A 23,505-nucleotide genomic window follows, 5' to 3' on the forward strand; every position below is an offset into this window, starting at 1 on the left:
TGGAGGGTAGATAAAACGTCAGCTTTGGAGAATACTATATATAGTGTTGATTGAAGTTTGTATACTGATGATGTAATTTCCTATTTTACAGATGGAGAAAGTATGGACACCATGGAAGGAGTCAGTCTACAAGCGGTCACGTTAGCGGATGGCTCCACAGCGTATATACAGCATAACGCGAAAGGTACAATTCCCGCTCATATATTGCTTACCCTCACTAGACTCACACACAGGAGCATCTCATAAAATTAGAATATTACATAAGACCAATAAAATTTTACAGGAATGTTGTCTTAGTAGGAAGTCTGTCCATGTACAGTATAGGGGGAGAAGTCTGTCCATGTACAGTATAGGGGGAGAAGTCTGTCCATGTACAGTATAGGAGGAGAAGTCTGTCCATGTACAGTATAGGAGGAGAAGTCTGTCCATGTACAGTATAGGAGGAGAAGTCTGTCCATGTACAGTATAGGAGGAGAAGTCTGTCCATGTACAGTATAGGAGGAGAAGTCTGTCCATGTACAGTATAGGAGGAGAAGTCTGTCCATGTACAGTATAGGAGGAGAAGTCTGTACATGTACAGTATAGGAGGAGAAGTCTGTCCATGTACAGTATAGGATGCACTCAGTACTTGGTCGGGGCTCCTTTTGCATGAATTACGGCATCAATGGGGCGTGGCATGGAGGCGATCAGCCTGTGGCACTGCTGAGGTGTTATGGAAGCCCAGGTTGCTTTGATAGCGGCCTTCAGCTCCTCTGCATTGTTGGGTCTGGTGTCTCTCATCTTCCTCCTGACAATCCCCCACAGATTTTCTATGGGGTTTAGGTCAGGTGAGTTTGCTGGCCAATAAAGCGCAGTGATCTCATGATCATGTGACCAGGTATTGGTAGATTGGGCAGTGTGGGGGGTGCTAAGTCCTGCTGGAAAATGAAATCAGCATCTCCATAAAGCTGGCCAGCTGGTTAAAAAACGCATCCAAGTCACATATATGTGAACCCAGCCTAAATGTCATGCATATTATTACTTGTACACTGGATCTGTCAGAAAGATCCAGAGAGTATTTTAATAAGGCCAGGTGCATGAGGCCTAAGGTTTTGTTCACATGTGTGACCGGAGGGTATTAAAACCAGGCAGTTGAGCTGCAGTTTTACCACCCTTCCGACCACACGACCTGCAGCTTTTCACGGTACACATACAGTGGCAAAAATTAACCACTTGCCGACTGCCGCACGACTATTTACGTCGGCAGTCAGCCCCTCACAGGGAGAGCGACGTAGGGATACGTCGCTAGCCTGTGAGGGTCTAGGGAGCGAGCGCGCGCCCCCGGAGGCGCGCTCCCGCGTGGTCACGGACCCCCCCCCCCCCGCGCGCGCGACCGGCGGACCCGATGTCCGCCGCTCACTCGGCGATCGTCGGTGCAGAGGGAGAAAGGCAGACGGCTGATGTAAACAAAGCCGCCTGTCATTCTCCCTGATGTAAGAACAGTGATCATACGGTTCTACTATGTAGGACCGTTGATCATTGTTCCTACACATCAAGCCACAACCAATCACAGTTAGAATCACGCCCCTAGGGACACACATAACCCCTCCCTCTCAAAAAAGTTAACCCCTTCACTGCCAGTGTCATTTTACAGTAACAGTGCATATATATAGCACTGATTACTGTAGAAATGTCACTGGTAACCCCAAAAGTGTCAAAAATGTCAGTCAAGGGTCCGATCTGTCCGCCGCAATGTTGCAGTACCGCAAAAAAAATCGCAGATCGCCGCCATTACGCGTAAAAAAAAAAAAAAACAACAAAAACGACAAAAATCTTTCCCTTTGTTAGTGAACGCGATAACTTTTGCGCAAACCTATCAAAATACGCTTTTTTTTTTTTTTCTTTTACCAAACATATGTAGCATAAAACAAAAAGTTAAAAAATTTTGATTTTTACCTTTTTGTTTTTGGGAATTTCATTTAAAAAATGTGAAAAATATTGTTATTTTTTTCAAAATTTACGCTCTTTTTTTGTTTATAGCGCATGATCAAAAAATCGCACAGGGGATCAAATACCACCAAAAGAAAGCTCTGTTTGTGGGAAAAAAAGGACGTCAAATTCATTTGGGTACAGCGTCGCACTACCGCGCAATTGTCCGTTAAAGTCACGCAGTGCCGAATCTCAAAATAGGCCCTGGTCAGGAAGGGGGTAAAATCTTCCGGGGCTTAAGTGGTTAAACAGCGTGTTGCTTTGGCCGGCAATGCATGCGATAGTAGTGCAGCATTAATGGGGTTAAATCAGCAGTTGAGGTGGCAATACATTGCCTTGCCGCCTGTCAAATGCCCTATGAAAAGTGCCCTTCAGAGGAGCCCTCAAATGTTAAAACACATTTTCAGCATCTGTGAAGCAGTACATTGAAGTAACCACAGCTCTTCTGTCTTCTGTCTGCAGATGGGAAACTAATGGAAGGACAGGTCATCCAGCTGGAGGACGGCTCTGCCGCCTATGTCCACCACGTCCCCAAAAGTGGTAAGTGTCACCACATGAGAACTTGTGTGTAGAAAGTTGGAATCTTTTATCATTTCTTTTTTTTGGGAAATATTGATTCTATTATTTGTGGTTAAAGTGTTACTGAACCAACAACAATAAAATCAGTCTGTATATGCAGTAACATACATATTCGCCAGCACACCATGGATCTTGCAAAAGCAATCCAAAAACTTTTTATTGCAGGTAGGATCACATTAAAAACAGTGCAACGTTTCGGAGTCATGCAGAACCATGACGAAGGGGTCCTGCGTTACTCCGAAACGTTGCACTGTTTTTGATGTGATCCTACCTGCAATAAAAAGTTTTTGGACTGCTTTTGCAAGATCCATGGTGTGCTGGCGAATATGTATGTACCTGTGATAGATCCAGTGTCCAGCTGGTGACCGCTTCAGCACCCACCACGTATGTGCCAATATCCAGGAAGGTGTGCGATGGGAATATGAACTTTACTGTATATGCAGTAAAGCATGCTTGTTATAAAAATAATTTTATACAGTAAACCCCCCTCCATTGCGGGGGTTACGTTCCGGACCCAGCCGCGAAAAGTGAAATTCCGCGAAATAGAAAAACCCTATTAAAATGCATTGTAGGCATGTTTTTTTTACTGTCACTGTACGTGTAAAAGCATTTTAAGGTCTTTAAACACACTTTTAAAACAATAGAAACTCATTTAAACACATAAAAGATACTGAGAGACATAGCAAGAGCTATGGAAAACACAAAAATATTCAATTTTTAATGATTTATATAGTAAAATAACATTACAAAAAAAAAACGCGAATTACCGGGACTGCAAAAACTGAACCGCGATGGAGCGGGGGATTACTGTAATTGTACTGCCCATGCTATTCTTTCCTGTGTAATATATAATAAATAAACTCAAAGTAAATGACGTATGAAAAATAAATAAACTCCAAAGTAAATGACGTATAAAAAATAATGTCACCACAAAGTGACAAACAATAAATACATGCAATTCCAGTGCATATATACCGATCAGCCAAAACATTATGACCACCCACCTAATATTGTTATTTAGGAATTATATAGCGCCGAAAGTTTACGCAGCGATTTACAACTTGAGGGTAGGCAGTACAAATACAATACACTTTAATACAGGAGAAATCAGAGGGCCCTGCTCATTGGAGCTTACAATCTAAGAGGGAGGGTCAAGATATACAAGTGGTAAAAACTGTGAGGGATGGGCTGATGGAGAAAATAAAAGAGTTGTTAGGTGGTTTCCAGATAGGTTTCTCTGAAGAGATGTGTTTTCAGGGACCGTCTGAAAGTAGACAAAGTAGGAGATAGTCGGACAGATTGGGGTAGAGCATTCCAGAGGATGGGAGAGGCTCTGGAGAAGTCCTGGAGGTGAGCATGGGAAGTGGTTACAAGGAAGCTAGAGAGCAGGAGGTCCTGGGAGGAACGAAGAGAACGATTTGGTTGCTATTTTGAGATCAGGTTAGTGATGTAGCTGGTGGCAGAGTTATGGATAGCTTTGTAAGTTATGGTTAGTATCTTGAATTTGAGTGGCAGCCAATGGGGGGATTGGCAAAGAGGGGTAGCAGACACAGAGCGGTTTGTAAGGTGGATTAGCCTGGCAACAGCGTTCATGATGGATTGAAGAGGGGATATAGTCTATTTAAAGGTAAGCCAAAGAGAAGGGAGTTGCAGTAATGGAGACGAGAGATGACCAGCTTTGTGGTGTAGTTGGTTAGGAAGGGCCGTATCTTGGAGATGTTGCAGAGTCCTGGGGGGATCAGATATAGTGAATGCAGAGTCCTGGGAGGATCAGATATAGTGAATGCAGAGTCCTGGGAGGATCAGATATAGTGAATGCAGAGTCCTGGGGGGATCAGATATAGTGAATGCAGAGTCCTGGGGAGTTCAGATAAAGTGAATGCAGAGTCCTTGGGAGATCGGATATAGTGAATGAAGGCTCCTGGGGGGATCAGATATAGTGAATGAAGGCTCCTGGGGAGATCAGATATAGTGAATGCAGAGTCCTGGGGAGATCAGATATAGTGAATGAAGGCTCCCGGGGGGATCAGATATAGTGAATGAAGGCTCCTGGGGAGATCAGATATAGTGAATGAAGGCTCCTGGGGAGATCAGATATAGTGAATGAAGGCTCCTGGGGGGATCAGATATAGTGAATGAAGGCTCCTGGGGGGATCAGATATAGTGAATGAAGGCTCCTGGGGAGATCAGATATAGTGAATGAAGGCTCCTGGGGGGGATCAGATATAGTGAATGAAGGCTCCTGGGGAGATCAGATATAGTGGATGCAGAGTTCTGGGGAGTTCAGATAAAGTGAATGCAGAATCCTTGGGAGATCGGATATAGCGAATGAAGGCTCCTGGGGAGATCAGATATAGCGAATGAAGGCTCCTGGGGAGATCAGATATAGTGAATGAAGGCTCCTGGGGAGATCAGATATAGTGAATGAAGGCTCCTGGGGAGATCAGATATAGTGAATGAAGGCTCCTGGGGAGATCAGATATAGTGAATGCAGGGTCCTGGGGAGATCAGATATAGTGAATGAAGGCTCCTGGGGAGAGCTGATATAGTGAATGCTGAGTCCTGGGGAGATCAGATCTAGTGACTGCAGAGTCCTGGGGAGACCAGATCTAGTGACTGCAGAGTCCTGGGGAGACCAGATCTAGTGACTGCAGAGTCCTGGGGAGACCAGATCTAGTGACTGCAGAGTCCTGGGGAGACCAGATCTAGTGACTGCAGAGTCCTGGGGAGACCAGATCTAGTGACTGCAGAGTCCTGGGGAGACCAGATCTAGTGACTGCAGAGTCCTGGGGAGACCAGATCTAGTGAATGCAGAGTCCTGGGGAGACCAGATCTAGTGAATGCAGAGTCCTGGGGAGACCAGATATAGTGAATGCAGAGTCCTTGGGAGATCGGATATAGCGAATGAAGGCTCCTTGGGAGATCGGATATAGCGAATGAAGGCTCCTGGGGTGATCAGATATAGTGAATGCAGAGTTCTGGGGAGTTCAGATAAAGTGAATGCAGAATCCTTGGGAGATCGGATATAGCGAATGAAGGCTCCTGGGGAGATCAGATATAGTGAATGAAGGCTCCTGGGGAGATCAGATATAGTGAATGAAGGCTCCTGGGGAGATCAGATATAGTGAATGCAGGGTCCTGGGGAGATCAGATATAGTGAATGAAGGCTCCTGGGGAGAGCTGATATAGTGAATGCAGAGTCCTGGGGAGAGCTGATCTAGTGAATGCTGAGTCCTGGGGAGATCAGATCTAGTGACTGCAGAGTCCTGGGGAGACCAGATCTAGTGACTGCAGAGTCCTGGGGAGACCAGATCTAGTGACTGCAGAGTCCTGGGGAGACCAGATCTAGTGACTGCAGAGTCCTGGGGAGACCAGATCTAGTGACTGCAGAGTCCTGGGGAGACCAGATCTAGTGACTGCAGAGTCCTGGGGAGAGCAGATATAGTGAATGCAGAGTCCTGGGGAGACCAGATATAGTGAATGCAGAGTCCTTGGGAGATCGGATATAGCGAATGAAGGCTCCTGGGGAGATCAGATATAGCGAATGAAGGCTCCTGGGGTGATCAGATATAGTGAATGCAGGGTCCTGGGGAGATCAGATATAGCGAATGAAGGCTCCTGGGGTGATCAGATATAGTGAATGCAGAGTTCTGGGGAGATCAGATATAGTGAACACAGGCTCCTGGGTTTAGTAAACCTTTAAAGTAGGATTCCAGCCTAAACCCAATTAGTCTTAAAAATGTCCCCCTAACACCTATACTGACTAATCTGTGTAAAAACTAGTTACACAGCTAATCTGGTTGAAAAAAGACACAAGTCCACCCAGTTCAACCAACATTTAAAAAAAAAAGGAACCCTCCATAGATACAATCCTATACCCACAGTTGATCTAGACTGCAGGGATATGCAAACTGTGGCCCGCCAGCTGTTGCAGAACTACAAGTCCCATCATGCCTCTGCCTCTGGGTGTCATGCTCGTGGCTGTCAGAGTCTTGCTATGTCTCATGGGACTTGTAGTTCTGCAACAGCTGGCGGGCCACAGTTTGCATATCCCTGATCTAGAGGAAGGCAAAAACATTGCAGCCCTCCACTTCTGCTATCTTCACACCTGTGGGCACGTTACGGTATACTTGATGTCCTTGTGTGCGGGAGGATCGAATGAAACAAACTCCCTTGCAACTGATTTAGACTTGAGTTAAGTTTCTGATCTTGTTTTACATTTTCCTCTTAGACAGTCTTCGTCTGGAGGATGGGCAGGCTGTGCAGCTGGAAGACGGAACCACCGCTTACATCCATCACTCTACCAAAGGTACCCGGATTTCATTACACTGCAGGCTGGGCAGAATGTTAGTCAGCTTGCAGCATTGCTGTAGGGTGCTTGGTACAGTTGGTACCAGTGCCCTCCCTATGTTAGTCTGAAGGATATAATAGCCCACCACCCAGTCTGGGTGCAATAACCTGTCCAGATAGTAATGGCAGTTAATTTGGACAGTAGTGACCCTTACCTTAACAACTTGCCGCCCGTCATATAGCAAAATGACAGCGGCAAAGTGGTTGCACTATCCTGACTGGCCGTCATATGACTTCCAGCAGGATAGACCGCTCTTTGCGCCCCCGGGGGGAGCGCAGAGCGGCAACCGATTGTGCGGTGTGTCACTCTGACACACCCCATCTCCGATCCCGGTAAAGAGCCTATGACATAGGCTCTTTACCATGTGACCAGCTGTGTTCAATCACAGCTGGTCACATAGTAAATAGGAAGTGCCGTTGATTGACTATCCTCAGCTCGCGCTTGACAGGTACGAGTAGAGGAGAGCCGATCGGTGGCTCTCCTGACAGGGGGGGGGGTCTGTGCTGGTAATCAGAGCATTGATTACCAGTGCAGACCCTTGGGGGATGCCACTAGAGCCACCAGGAATTGCCCACCCATGACCACCAGGGATGCCCACCCATGACCACCAGGGATCCCCACCCATGACCACCAAGGATCCCCACCCATGGCCACCAGGGATACCAATCAGAGCTCAGGGAGCGTGCTAGTGCCTTCCTCATCAGTGCTGCCCATCATTGCCATCTATCAGTGCCACCCACCAGTGCGCATCATTGCCATCTACCAGTGCCGCCTATCAGTGCCCATCAATTCCACCTATCAGTGCCCATCAGGGCCACCAGGGATGCCCACCATGGCCACCAGGGATACCAATCAGTGCTCAGGGAGCCTGCTAGTGCCCTCCTCATCAGTGCTGCCCATAAATTCCACCTATCAGTGCCCACCAATGCTGCATATCAATGCTGCATATCAGTGCTACCTATCAGTTCCACAGATCGGTGCCCATCAATGCTGCCTATCAGTGCTGCATACTAGTGCCACCCCATCAGTGCCTCCTCAATAGTGCCTGTGAGTGCGGCCTCATCAGTGCAGGAAAAAATGTATTTATTTACAAAATTTTATAACATAAACAAAAAAAAACTTTTTTTTTTAAACTTTTCGTTTTTTTTTTATTTGTTTAGCAAAAAAGAAAAAACCTTGCAGTGATCAAATTCCACCAAAAGAAAGCTCTTTTTTTGGGGAAAAAAATTACATCAATTTGGTTTAGGTACAGCGTTGCATGACGGTGCAATTGTCATTCAATTTGCAACAGCGCTAAAAGTTGAAAATTGGTCTGGGCAGGAAGGGGGTGACAGTGCCCGGTATTGAAGTCGTTCGATACAGCAGCTTATTCTGGTCCTCAATAATAAAGCTGATCGATCTGCAAAATGAAGAGGTCTTCTAAGATCAAACCAATACAACGCCCTGCGGTGTCACAGATATGTGGCTGACGTAGACTTCTGTGTAGTACAGCTAATAGGTTTGCTCGCCCTTGCAAAACACCCTACACCCTCCCCAGGTCCCAGCTGTACTTACCTCTGTGGGTGATGAGCTGTCGGTGCCCATGCAGTCAGTGTAGCGGTCTGGGGATTTGAAATCCTCGCTCTTCTCCTCCTTTCTGCATAACTTCCAGGACGGAGCAGAGCAATTCTCTGCACTGGCACTGACCAATCAGAATCCCTTTAATCCATCCTGCAAGCCCTGCAGAATGTAGAGGGAGAAGAGCGAGGATTTCAAATCCCGGGACTGCTACACTGACTGCATGGGAACTGACCGCTCATCACCCACAGAGGTAAGTATAGCTGGGGCTGGGGTGGGATGGAGAAGATGTAGGTGATATATTGTATCAAAAAAAGGAAAAAAACATTTTACATAAAGACAGACTAATAACCAATACATCTAAAATAATTCCTATTGTGGAATAACAATTGATACAGTAGGTCCTAATATGTAGTGCAGGTCTTCAACGCCAATGCGTTTCGCCGCATGCTTCTTCAGGGCTGAACAGACCATACATTACTTATCTACAACAAAAAGATAAAACTTAATTTGTCTATGGTCCATTGACTGACGCAGCCTCATCTTCATGAGCTATGTGGGTTCTGCTGCCACCTGCAGGAGTAATCTAGGCAGTACGTTAGTACAACATTTTTACATATACAGGGCTGTCCCTCCAGACATAACCCTCACAGACACAGCCCAGCACATCAGTGTTTCTGCCTAAAGAGTGCCTTTTGGGCTTTTCGCCATCAGGCCTCGGTTGTACAGGTTTGTAAGGCAGCACACCTTTACCAAATTTTACAAGGTGGATTTGTTGGCTTCTTCGGATGCCTCAAGGTTTTGCAGACTGCTGATTCATGAGAGAATGTTTTTTCTTATTCTCTTAGGGGTCTTTTACATAGGTGAGCTCATGTTGTTTTGGTTGAGCTCCATGTTACCCACTTGGCTAGGTTTAGCCTTTGGAGTTGACGTTACTGTCTGGTTGCGTTTTTTCCCACCCCTCATGCCTATACTGCTTTGGGATGTCCCACTCAGCTCATGAAGATGAGGCTGCGTCTGTCAATGGACGAAAGAGAAAATAAGATTTTTGTAAGGTCTTACCGTAAAATATTTTTCTCTGAAGTCAATTGACAGACGCAGCACCCGCCCCTCTGATTGGGGATGGTTTCTTTGTCTTCACTGCTTGCAACTAAACTGATGTGCTGGGCTGTGTCTGTGAGGGTTATGTCTGGAGGGACAGCCCTGTGGGCGTGTATATGTAAAAATGTTGTACTAACGTACTGCCTAGACTACTCCTGCAGGTGGTAGCATAACCCACACAGTTCATGAAGATGAGGCTGCATCTGTCAATGGACGATAGGGAAAATAAGATTTTTTGTAAGATCTTACTGTGAAATCTTTTTCTCTGAAGTCCATTGACAGACGCAGCACCGCCCCTCTGATTGGGGGCTTTTTTTTTTGTCTTCACTGCTTGCAACTAAACTGATGATTGGAGGGACAGCACAGTGAGCGTGTATATGTAAAAATGTTGTACTAACGTGCTGCCTAGACTACTCCTGCAGGTGGTAGCATAACCCACACAGTTCATGAAGATGAGGCTGCATCTGTCAATGGACGATAGGGAAAATAAGATTTTTTGTTAGATCTTACTGTAAAATCTTTTTCTCTGAAGTCCATTGACAGATGCAGCACCCGCCAATCTGATTGGGGACGTTTTTTTTTGTCTTCACTGCTTGCAACTAAATTGATGTGCTGGGCTGTGTCTGTGAGGGTTATGTCTGGAGGGACAGCCCTGTGGGCGCGTATATGTAAAAATCTAGTACTAACGTACTGCCTAGACTACTCCTGCAGGTGGCAGCATAACCCACACAGCTCATTAAGCTGAGGCTGCGTCTGTCAATGGACTTCAGAGAAAAAATTTTTTCGCAAAGATCTTACAAAAATCTTACACAGCAGGCGATAATCGGTGGGTCCTGCAGATCAGATGTCTGCCGGCACCCGCTGATCATCCTTGACACAGGCAAAACGGTGATCTGTCTTATTTACATAGCAAGGAAGGCATGGGCCTTGTTTCTGCAAAGCAGGGACATGGATCCATGTCTTCCTCTAGTAAAAGCACCTCCCCCACACCAGCTAGGCACACAGTTAACCCTTTGATCTCCCCCAATGTTAACCCCTTCCCAGCCAGTGTCAGTAGAGTAATAGTGAACTTTTTTTGCACTCATCACTGTATTAGTGTCAGTGTCCAATTTTTCTGCCACAATATCGCAGTCCCGCTATAAATCACTAATCGCCGCCATTACTAGTAGAAAAGAATAAAATTCCATAAATATATGCCATAGTTTGTAGACGAGATAACTTTTGGGCAAACCAATCAATACACGCTTATTGGGATTTTTTTTATTACCAAAAATATCTAGCAGAATACATAATGGTCTAAATTGATGAAGACTTTTGATTTTTACATTTTTTTATTGGATATGTTTTATAGTAAGTATAAAAAAAAAATATATATATATATACACACAGTCAGGTCCATAAATATTGGGACATGAACACAATTCTAATCTTTTTGGCTCTATACACCACCACAATGGATTTAAAATGAAACAAACAAGGTGTTCTTTACCTGCAGACTTTCAGCTTTAATTTGAGGGTATTTACATCCAAATCAGGAGAACGGTGTAGGAATTACAACAGTTTGTATATGTGCCTCACACTTTTTAAGGGACCAAAAGTAATGGGACAATTGGCTGCTCAGCTGTTCCATGGCCAGGTGTGTGTTATTCCCTCATTATCCCATTTACAAGGAGCAGATAAAAGGTCCAGAGTTAATTTCAAGTGTGCTATTTGCATTTGGAATCTGTTGCTGTCAACTCTCAATATGAGATCCAAAGAGCTGTCACTATCAGTGAAGCAAGCCATCATTAGGCTGAAAAAACAAAACAAACCCATCAGAGAGATAGCAAAAACATTAGGTGTGGTCAAATCAACTGTTTGGAACATCCTTAAAAAGAAAGAACTCACCGGTGAGCTCAGCAACACCAAAAGACCCGGAAGACCATGGAAAACAACTGTGGTGGATGACCGAAGAATTCTTTCCCTGGTGAAGAAAACACCCTTCACAACAGTTGGCCAGATCAAGAACGCTTTCCAGGAGGTAGGTGTATGTGTGCCAGATCAAGATCACTCTCCAGGAGGTAGGTGTATGTGTGTCAAAGTCAACAATCAAGAGAAGACTTCACCAGAGTGAATACAGAGGGTTCACCACAAGATGTAAACCATTGGTGAGCCTCAAAAACAGGAAGGTCAGATTAGAGTTTGCCAAACAACATCTAAAAAAGCCTTCACAGTTCTGGAACAACATCCTATGGACAGATGAGACCAAGATCAACTTGTAGCAGAGTGATGGGAAGAGAAGAGTATGGAGAAGGAATGGAACTGCTCATGATCCAAAGCATTCCACCTCATCAGTGAAGCATGGTGGTGGTAGTGTCATGGCGTGGGCATGTATGGCTGCCAATGGAACTGGTTCTCTTGTATTTATTGATGATGTGACTGCTGACAAAAGCAGCAGGATGAATTCTGAAGTGTTTCGGGGAATATTATCTGCTCATATCCAGCCAAATGCTTCAGAACTCATTGGACGGCGCTTCACAGTGCAGATGGACAATGACCCGAAGCATACTGCGAAAGCAACCAAAGAGTTTTTTAAGGGAAAGAAGTGGAATTTTATGCAATGGCCAAGCCAATCACCTGACCTGAATCCAACTGAGTATGCATTTCACTTGCTGAAGACAAAAATGCCCCAAGAACAAGCAGGAACTGAAGACAGTTGCAGTAGAGGCCTGGCAGAGCATCACCAGGGATGAAACCCAGCGTCTGGTGATGTCTATGCGTTCCACACTTCAGGCTGTAATTGACTGCAAAGGATTTGCAACCAAGTATTAAAAAGTGAAAGTTTGATTTATGATTGTTAATCTGTCCCATTACTTTTGGTCCCTTAAAAAGTGGGAGGCACATATACAAACTGTTGTAATTTCTACACCGTTCACCTGATTTGGATGTAAATACCCTCACATTAAAGCTGAAAGTCTGCAGGTAAAGCACATCTTGTTTGTTTCATTTCAAATCCATTGTGGTGGTGTATAGAGCCAAAAATATTAGAATTGTGTCCATGTCCCAATATTTATGGACCTGACTGTATGTGTGTATATATATATATATATATATATATATATATATATATGTGTGTAAATCTATATCCAATTTGTTTTCTGCTACATATTTTTTGGTAAAAAAATATCGCAATAAACGTATTTTGATTGGTTTGTTCAAAAGTTATCGCCTCTACAAGCTAGGGGAAAGATTTATGTCATTTTTTTTTACTAATAATGGCGGCGATCTGCGATTTTTAGAGGGACTGCAACATTGCGGTGGACAGATCGGACCCCTAACTGACATTTTTGACACTTTTGGGGGTACCAGTGACATTACTACAGTAATCAGTGTTAAAAATATGCACTGTCACTGTAATAATGACATCGGCAGGGAAGGGGTTAACCCTGTGGGTGATCAAGGGCTTAAATGTGAGCCTAGGAGAGTGATTCTAACTGTGTGGAGAAGGGCTTTTGAAATGACCATAGAGACCTGTGATCCTATATAGAAGGATCTGTGATCATTCCAGGGAGAAGAACGGTCAGCTGTGTTTACAACATCCGACCGTCCTTCTCTCTCAGCTGGGAGCGATCGCGGGTGGCCGGCGGCAATCGCGGCCGCCGGCCCCGTGCTTTGGCATCTCCGCAGCGGAGTGGGCGGCGGGAGCGCCCTGCCGCCGGGGCGCGCTCACCCCCTAACATCAGGCGCGAGACCGACGTCGGTTCGCGCAGGGGCCAGGCGGTCCTTAAGCTGTTAAAAATTGTCTGTCCGTCTTTTTTTTTGTTTATAGTGCAAAAAATAAAAACCCGCATAGGGGATCATATACCACTAAAATAAAACTCTACATCACATCAATTTTATTTCAGTACAGCGTCGCACGACCATGCAATTGTCAGTTAAAGTAACGCAGTGCTGTATAGCAACAATGGCCAGGAAGGGGGGAAAATCAGGAAGGGGGGGAAAATCTTCCGGTGGTCAAGTGGTTATAGACAAAGTTCTCAATATACCTTTTGAAATAAAAGGTCACCGTTCTTCCTGATATTTATAACAAAGCCCCATTTTATAAGTAGATCTGACATTTTCCTTCATACGTAATGTTGAAAGGTTTGCTGGAACTCTTCCTGTAGAGAAACATGGCGGTCTCTGTGTTCCGTTCTGGCAGACTCCTATGACCAGAGCTCTGTACAGGCCGTGCAGCTCGAAGATGGCACAACGGCGTACATCCATCATACGGTGCAGGTCCCGCAGCCCGACACCATCCTGGCTATCCAGGCAGACGGCACGGTGGCGGGTCTACACACGGGAGAAGCCACCATCGACCCGGACACAATTACTGCTTTGGAACAGTACGCCGCCAAGGTAAAGCTTTGATTTTAATCGGTTTGGCTGTTAAATGTGGATCATACTCAGGGCAGTGTTACAGAATGTTGGATTTGTTTCAGGTGTCGATCGAAGGTGGAGAGAATGTGGGCAGCAACACCTTAATCACCGAGTCTGAGACAGAGAAGAAAATGCAGGTTTGTTTAATGGGAAACTCCTGAGTGTTTTCAGTTACTTTGTCCTCATTCCCCAACATACACTGCTACAAAGTATTACACATCAGATCTGAATGGGGAAAAATATCATACTGGAGATCTATACTGGTATGGATTGGGTAATATGTTAGGCTCTATACTGGTATGGACTGGGTAATGTGTTAGGCTCTATACTGGTATGGACTGGGTAATGTGTTAGGATCTATACTGGTATGGACTGGGTAATGTGTTAGGCTCTATACTGGTATGGACTGGGTAATGTGTTAGGATCTATACTGGTATGGACTGGATAATGTGTTAGGACTTATACTGGTATGGACTGGGTAATGTGTTAGGATCTATACTGGTATGGACTGAGTAATATGTTAGGATCTATACTGGTATGGACTGGGTAATGTGTTAGGATCTATACTGGTATGGACTGGGTCATGTGTTAGGATCTATACTGGTATGACTGGGTAATGTGTTAGGATCTATACTGGTATGGGCAGGGTAATGAATTAGGATCTATACTGGTATGGGCTGGGCAATGTGGTAGGATCTATACTGGTATGGACTGGGCAATGTGGTAGGATCTATACTGGTATGGACTGGGTAATGTGTTATGATCTATACTGGTATGGACTGGGTAATGTGTTAGGATCTATACTGGTATGGGCTGGGTAATGTGTTAGGATCTATACTGGTATGGACTGGGTAATGTGTTAGGATCTATACTGGTATGGACAGGGTAATGTATTAGGATCTATACTGGTATGGACTGGGCAATGTGTTAGGATCTATACTGGTATGGACTGGGTAATGTGTTAGGATCTATACTGGTATGGACTGGGTAATGTGTTAGGATCTATACTGGTATGGACTGGGTAATGTGTTAGGATCTATACTGGTATGGACTGGGTAATGTGTTAGGACTTATACTGGTATGGACTGGGTAATGTGTTAGGATCTATACTGGTATGGACTGAGTAATATGTTAGGATCTATACTGGTATGGACTGGGTAATGTGTTAGGATCTATACTGGTATGGACTGGGTCATGTGTTAGGATCTATACTGGTATGACTGGGTAATGTGTTAGGATCTATACAGGGTAATGTATTAGGATCTATACTGGTATGGACTGGGCAATGTGTTAGGATCTATACTGGTATGGACTGGGTAATGTGTTAGGATCTATACTGGTATGGACTGGGTAATGTGTTAGGATCTATACTGGTATGGACTGGGTAATGTGTTAGGATCTATACTGGTATGACTGGGTAATGTGTTAGGATCTATACTGGTATGGACAGGGTAATGTATTAGGATCTATACTGGTATGGACTGGGCAATGTGGTAGGATCTATACTGGTATGGACTGGGTAATGTGTTAGGATCTATACTGGTATGGACTGGGTAATGTGTGAGGATCTATACTGGTATGGACTAGATAATGTGTTAGGATCTATACTGGTATGGTCTGGGTAATGTGTTAGGATCTATACTGGTATGGACTGGGTAATGTGTTAGGATCTATACTGGTATGGACTGGGTAATGTGTAAGGATCTATACTGGTATGGACTGGGTAATGTGTTAGGATCCATACTGGTATGGACTGGGTAATGTGTTAGGATCTATAATGATATGGACTGGGTAATGTGTTAGGATCTATACTGGTATGGACTGGGTAATGTGTTAGGATCTATACTGGTATGACTGGGTAATGTGTTAGGATCTATACTGGTATGGACAGGGTAATGTATTAGGATCTATACTGGTATGGACTGGGCAATGTGGTAGGATCTATACTGGTATGGACAGGGTAATGTATTAGGATCTATACTGGTATGGACTGGGCAATGTGGTAGGATCTATACTGGTATGGACTGGGTAATGTGTTAGGATCTATACTGGTATGGACTGGGTAATGTGTGAGGATCTATACTGGTATGGACTAGATAATGTGTTAGGATCTATACTGGTATGGTCTGGGTAATGTGATGGGATCTATACTGGTATGGACTGGGTAATGTGTTAGGATCCATACTGGTATGGACTGGGTAATGTGTTAGGATCTATAATGATATGGACTGGGTAATGTGTTAGGATCTATACTGGTATGGACTGGGTAATGTGTTAGGATCTATACTGGTATGGACTGGGTAATGTGTTAGGATCTATACTGGTATGGACTGGGTAATGTCTTAGGATCTATACTGGTATGGACTGGGTAATGTGTTAGGATCTATACTGGTATGGACTGGGTAATGTGTTATGAAGGAAAGGATGCTACACCGTTTGATGGAATTGAAAATTATCACCCTACAGAGGGCTGAATTAAAAGACACCCCAAAAATCAAAGTGAAAAAATGATGCAGCAGGCTTGCAGCAACTCCAAATGGTCCTCAGTAGTTTGTATGGCCCCCACGTGCTTGCATGCATGCCTGACAATGTCAGCAAGAGGAAGGAAGGATATATAGATCTTCATATCACTAGAGGGGTCACCGGCAGGAGGAAGGAGGACCCCATTCCTCTATATAGATCTTTAGGATACCTCATTAGAATACTGTGTCCAGTTCTGGAGATCTCACTTACAATAAGATATATTGATAAGATAGAACGAGTCCAGGGACGGGTAACAGAAATGGTGAAAGGTCTGGGGGGGATAAAACCTATTAGGAGAATGATCCTGAACAGTTGTCACAATCAGACCTTTACTTCAGATTGTCATTCTTGTTTTCTGTCCGGCAGATTGTATTACAAGGTCACCAGCCTCGAGTAACGGCAAAACCTCCGCAGACAAACGAGAAGGCCTTTCGCTGCGACTTCGATGGTTGCGGCAAACTATACACCACGGCACATCATCTTAAGGTAACGCCTGATCCTCGCCTGTTAGGGCCCCAGATTTTAATGACTACATTTTGTGGTGTAATTTGCTCAATTATAGGAGCGGTTAATTGTAATCTTCACGGTGCTGCAATCACCAACGCTCACCTAAGGGCCTGCGCACACCTATGCGGTTAATTGTAGTTTCCACCAGCACAGATCTATCTGACCGGACACTGGTCAGATAAGCAATACTACACTGTAGTTGTATATACTGCAGTTTTTAAATAGGTTTTATATCCCCAGAAATGCATAGAAACACAATAGTTATGCATTTTTATACATCTGAATAATGGGAATAATGGAAAAAGGGAGCACAAATGTACCTACATCCTAAACTGCTGCAGCAGGAGTGCAAACACATTTGAAAAAGGCCTAAAACTGTATGAAGGTCAACCTTTTTTAAAGTTCATTACCCCAGCTCTGCCACAAGGGGGCAGCCATACATTCTCAAACTGTGGCAAGAACTTCATATCCTCATACCAAAAGCTCTCTGTGGTTTCTCAAAATACATTATTTTTTGTGGTAACAAAACTCCGGCCTTCTTCTCTTGTACATCCTGTGACCCCCGTACTCTCCTCCTGTATAACCTGCGACCCGTACTCTCCTCCTGTATAACCTGCGACCCGCACTCTCCTCATGTACACCCTGCTACCCCGCACTCTCCTCCTGTATACCCTGCGACCCGCACTCTCATATACACCCTGCTACCCGCACTCTCCTCCTGTATACCATGCGACCCGCACTCTCCTCATGTACACCCTGCTACCCTGCACTCTCCTCCTGTATACCATGCGACCTGCACTCTCCTCATGTACACCCTGCTACCCTGCACTCTCCTCATGTATACCCTGCGACCCGCACTCTCCTCATGTACACCCTGCTACCCCGCACTCTCCTCCTGTATACCCTGCGACCCCACACTCTCCTCATGTACACCCTGCTACCCCGCACTCTCCTCCTGTATACCATGCGACCCGCACTCTCCTCATGTACACCCTGCTACCCCGCACTCTCCTCCTGTATACCATGCGACCCGCACTCTCCTCATGTACACCCTGCTAGCCTGCACTCTCCTCCTGTATACCATGCGACCCGCACTCTCCTCATGTACACCCTGCTACCCCGCACTCTCCTTATGTATACCCTGCTACCAGGCACTCTCCTCATGTACACCCTGCGACCCCGCCCTCTCCTTGTGTACACCCTGCGACCCCGCACTCTCCTCATGTATACCCTGCTACCCGGCACTCTCCTCATGTATACCCTGCGACCCCGCACTCTCCATGTTCACCCTGCGACCCTGCACTCTCCTCATGTATACCCTGCGACCCCGCACTCTCCTCATGTACACCCTGCGACCTCAAACTCTCCTCCTGTCCACCCTGCGACCCCACACTCTCCTCCTGTACACCCTGTAACCCTGAACTCTCTTCCTGTTCACCCTGGGACGCCGCACTCCATCTGTATTTCTGTGACTTGTTATATTATTACACCTTTGTAGAGTCAATTACAGCGCTAAGCTGAATGTTCTTGCAGGTCCATGAACGATCACATACGGGGGACCGGCCTTATCAGTGTGAACATGGCGGATGTGGAAAAGCATTTGCAACAGGTATTGTGGATGTATTTGCGCACTTTTTTTTCTTAACAGTGGCTGGTGCTGCTTTCCAGATCATTCTCCAACTGTCTTTTTTTCCAGTACTGGCCTTAATGTGATTGGTAACTTTAAAATATACGGATAATTATTATTTCAAACACTGTGTTCTTTACTATGCATGCTCTCACTGTCCCGCATCTGCTTAAAATAGTGTTGTCTCCAGTAGAAAGACTGAAAGGATCTCTGCTCACAAGCATGTTGGTATTCAATTAGAGCAGGCACAGGCAGACGGAGCTTGCCCACTCTCCCCATAGAAAGCTGAATCACAAGGACCAGCCACACACTAATGATACCGGCATTTACACATTGGAAGCCCCGCCTGGGACCCCCCCCCTCAGATGCGTATTAGTCTAGAGACCACTTTAGTTATAGAGATTCAGACTGTACCGTGTCAGAGTTGGGAGGTCCCAGGAGGGGCTTCTAGCGTGCACATCTGGAACAATAAAGTTTTATGCTGACCTCATTGGTGAGTGGTTAATCTTTGTAAATTTAGCCATAATTATATGTCTGCACTTCACCTGTTATCGCCTTCTGTCTGCCGGTGCCGTCATTCAGCGTCTGTCGTCATGTCCTGTTCCTTAGGTTACGGATTGAAAAGCCACGTACGCACTCACACAGGAGAGAAGCCTTACAGATGTACAGAGGAAAATTGCACCAAATCATTCAAAACGTCAGGAGACCTCCAGAAACACATCCGAACGCACACAGGTAACCAACATGGGGCCACTTATAATATCTTAACCTCAATCTGTGTTCACTACTGTAATACAAAAAAACAAACAAGAGCTAACAAGAGCGTGCCATAATCCTGGCATACACAAAATAGAATGACGGATGTGAAGAACACATAATGGACTTTAAAGGCATGCACCATGAGACATATTATTTATATTATGATAATATGATTATCTTATGATGGTGTTATCTGTCTCATGGTGCATGCCTTTAACCACTTAAGGACCGCCCACCACAGTTATACTGCGGAAGGCTGGCCCTCCTGCACGTGGTCGCGCACCTGCAGCTAGGGGGCGAGCGCGCCGCCGACGGCACGCTCCCGTCCCCACTTGGCAGTGGGGACTCCAATGCACGGGGCAGGTGCCTGACACCCGCGATCGTTCCCCGCTGAGAGAGGACGGTCAGATGTTGTAAACACAGCAGACCATCATTCTCTCTGGAATGATCACAGAGCTCCTGTGATCCTTCTATATAGGATTACAGGTCTCTGTGATCATTTCACAAGCCAACACAACCCTGTTGGTGATCAAGGGGTTAAATGTGAGCCTAGGGGAGTGATTCTAACTGTGGGGGGGAGGAGCTTATGAAATGATCATAGAAACATGTGAGCAGGATCGAATGGTCTCTGTGATGATCCCAGGGAGAAGGATGGACGGCTGTGTTTACCTCAGCCGTCCGTCCTTCTCTGTCAGCGGAGAGAGATCGCCGGTGTTAGGCGGCCATCAGAGCCGCCTGACACCCGCACTGGCTTACCCGCTGATGAGCGGGGGTGGGAGCGCGCCCCCTAGCTCCTCCCAGGCGAGTGCCGTACATGTGCGGGACTTCGCCTGGGAGAGCCAGCCTGCCACAGTACATCTGCGGCGGCTGGTCGTCAAGTGGTTAATTATATTTGGGTACAGTGTCGCAGGACCGCGCAATTGTCAGTTAAAATAATGCAGTACTGAATCGCAAAAAAAAAAAAAAAAGCTGGTCATTACAACCTTGGTATGCATATGAAATTTTTTGTTTATTCAGTAAAAAAAATAAAAACCCCAGTGGTGATCAATTACCACCAAAAGAAATCTCTATTTGTGTGAAAAAAAAAAAAAAGATAAAAATGTCATATGGATACAGTGTAGCATGACCGTGCGATTGTCATTCAAAGTGTGAGAAAGCTGAAAATTGGCCTGGGCAGGAGGGGGGTGAAAGTGTCTGGTATTGAGGGGGTTAATGACTGTAAAATAACTCTTCGTGTCGGTATTATAAGACATGACTGTAATTTATACGTTTTTCTGGAGGAATGTGGGAGAGGCCGCGCCGGCTTCCTATTCTAGGTCATTCTTGCCGTTATTAGTGAATTGTCCCGATCCCGCCGCAGCTCATTCATATCTTTGTGTTCTCTGGGTGGATCCGGTTTCCTCAGTAACGCAGTTTATGTAATAGTTATATAACTCCTCCTAACAGACGGGTGGAGAGGCCTCTGTGTTCTGGGCACGGCGCCTGCAGCCTCTGTGCAGAACATCGCGTTCCCCCCCGTCCCGGAGTCTGCAACACAAGACCGCAGCAGAAGCATATTTTGAATAGACAGCGAGGATTGTCATTGGCTGCGACTGCTATTAACACACACCTATCCTGTCCTAGTATGTGTGAGTTCTCATGGTATTATATGTGAGGTGCCCATCGCAGGAGCTGGAATGCCTTTAAACAAACCCAAAAATAAACTGCTGAGTGGCGGCCAGAGCATTTTATAACATCCTTTTTTTTTTTTTCTCTGAGGAAAAGCACTATAAATCCCAAGACATAACTGTGTGTGTATATGGGTATATATACTGTGTTTGTGTAAATATATTTATATTAAATATATATATATATATATATATATATATATATATATATATATAATATATTTATATTTTTACACACACACATATATATATATATATATATATATATATATAATATGTATATATACACATATATATATTATAGTAAATATTTCCATAAATATATTCAGTATTTTATTATATAATATAGTAGGTTTTTTTTTTTAACCACTTCCAGCCCAGGCCTACTATGGCACTCTTCTCTTACTTGTAAAAAAAATCATCATTTTACCTGCTATAAAGCCTATATATACCGTATTTTCCGGCGTATAAGACGACTGGGCGTATAAGACGACCCCCCTAATTTTCATATACCAGTAATACTTATACTTAGGTTACCTTGGAGATGATATACTCGGCGTATAAGACGACCCCCCATTTTTGGGCGATTTTTTTGAGGTTCAAAAGTAGTCTTATACGCCAGAAAATACAGTATATATATATATATACAGTGGGTACGGAAAGTATTCAGACCCCCTTAAATTTTTCACTCTTTGTTATATTGCAGCCATTTGCTAAAATCATTTAAGTTCATTCTTCTTCCTCATGAATGTACACATAGCACCCCATACTGACAGAAAAACACAGAATTGTTGACATTGTTGCAGATTTATTAAAAAAGAAAAACTGAAATATCACATGGTCCTAAGTATTCAGACCCTTTGCTGTGACACTCATATATTTAACTCAGGTGCTTTCCATTTCTTCTGATCATCCTTGAGATGGTTCTACACCTTCATTTGAGTCCAGCTGTGTTTGATTATACTGATTGGACTTGATTAGGAAAGCCACACACCTGTCTATATAAGACCTTCCAGATCACAATGCATGTCAGAGCAAATGAGAATCATGAGGTCAAAGGAACTGCCTGAAGAGCTCAGAGACAGAATTGTGGCAAGGCACAGATCTGGCCAAGGTTACAAAAAGATTTCTGCTGCACTTAAGGTTCCTAAGAGCAGAGTGGCCTCCATAATCCTCAAATGGAAGACGTTTGGGACGACCAGAACCCTTCCTAGAGCTGGCCGTCCGGCCAAACTGAGCTATCGGGGGAGAAGAGCCTTGGTGAGAGAGGTAAAGAAGAACCCAAAGATCACTGTGGCTGAGATGCAGAGATGCAGTCAGGAGATGGGAGAAAGTTGTAGAAAGTCAACCATCACTGCAGCCCTCCACCAGTCGGGGCTTTATGGCAGAGTGGCCCGACTGAAGCCTCTCCTCAGTGTAAGACACATGAAAGCTCGCATGGAGTTTGCTAAAAAAACACCTGAAGGACTCCAAGATGGTGAGAAATAAGATTCTCTGGTCTGATGAGACCAAAATAGAACTTTTTGGCCTTAATTCTAAGCGGTATGTGTGGAGAAAACCAGGCACTGCTCATCACCTGTCCAATACAGTCCCAACAGTGAAGCATGGTGGTGGCAGCATCATGCTGTGGGGGTGTTTTTCAGCTGCAGGGACAGGACGACTGGTTGCAATCGAGAGAAAGATGAATGCAGCCAAGTACAGGGATATCCTGGACAAAAACCTTCTCCAGAGTGCTCTGGACCTCAGACTGGGCCGAAGGTTTACCTTCCAACAAGACAATGACCCTAAGCACACCGCTAAAATAACGAAGGATTGGCTTCACAACAACTCCGTGACTGTTCTTGAATGGCCCAGCCAGAGCCCTGACTTAAACCCAATTGAGCATCTCTGGAGAGACCTAAAAATGGCTGTCCACCAACGTTTACCATCCAACCTGACAGAACTGGAGAGGATCTGCAAGGAGGAATGGCAGAGGATCCCCAAATCCAGGTGTGAAAGACTTGTTGCATCTTTCCCAAAAAGACTCCTGGCTGTATTAGATCAAAAGGGGGCTTCTACTAAATACTGAGCAAAGGGTCTGAATACTTAGGACCATGTGATATTTCAGTTTTTCTTTTTTAATAAATCTGCAACAATGTCAACAATTCTGTGTTTTTCTGTCAGTATGGGGTGCTATGTGTACATTCATGAGGAAGAAGAATCAACTTAAATGATTTTAGCAAATGGCTGCAATATAACAAAGAGTGAAAAATGTAAGGGGGTCTGAATACTTTCCGTACCCACTGTATATACATATATATATATATATATATATATATATATATATATATATATATATATATATATATATATATGTGACCTGCCTGCTCTCTGGTAGTCCATGTTTTATGTTTGCTGATTATGGCTGCAGAATTGGAGCCTCATTACATTACTTGAGAGTACTAGTGTGTATATGCTGTGACAGATTG

The 23,505-nt window shown here is 44.7% G+C and overlaps 1 protein-coding gene across 3 annotated transcripts in view; it reads left to right on the plus strand.

Annotated features, from left to right (window-relative positions):
- Nucleotides 1-23,505, plus strand: part of ZNF143 (zinc finger protein 143) — a 61,355-nt gene that overhangs the window by 16,666 nt on the left and 21,184 nt on the right. For all 3 annotated transcript variants that reach the window (XM_082270748.1, XM_082270750.1, XM_082270749.1), the window contains exons 3-10: nucleotides 92-184; nucleotides 2,431-2,508; nucleotides 6,779-6,856; nucleotides 13,737-13,933; nucleotides 14,017-14,091; nucleotides 16,844-16,963; nucleotides 18,518-18,593; nucleotides 19,221-19,346. In XM_082270748.1, coding sequence (XP_082126874.1) covers nucleotides 92-184; nucleotides 2,431-2,508; nucleotides 6,779-6,856; nucleotides 13,737-13,933; nucleotides 14,017-14,091; nucleotides 16,844-16,963; nucleotides 18,518-18,593; nucleotides 19,221-19,346 — 843 coding nt within the window. The remainder of the gene's footprint in view (nucleotides 1-91; nucleotides 185-2,430; nucleotides 2,509-6,778; nucleotides 6,857-13,736; nucleotides 13,934-14,016; nucleotides 14,092-16,843; nucleotides 16,964-18,517; nucleotides 18,594-19,220; nucleotides 19,347-23,505) is intronic.

This window comes from Pelophylax lessonae (genome assembly GCF_965119305.1).
Source record: "Pelophylax lessonae genome assembly, chromosome: 10".
Classification (NCBI taxonomy): Eukaryota; Metazoa; Chordata; class Amphibia; order Anura; family Ranidae; genus Pelophylax; species Pelophylax lessonae.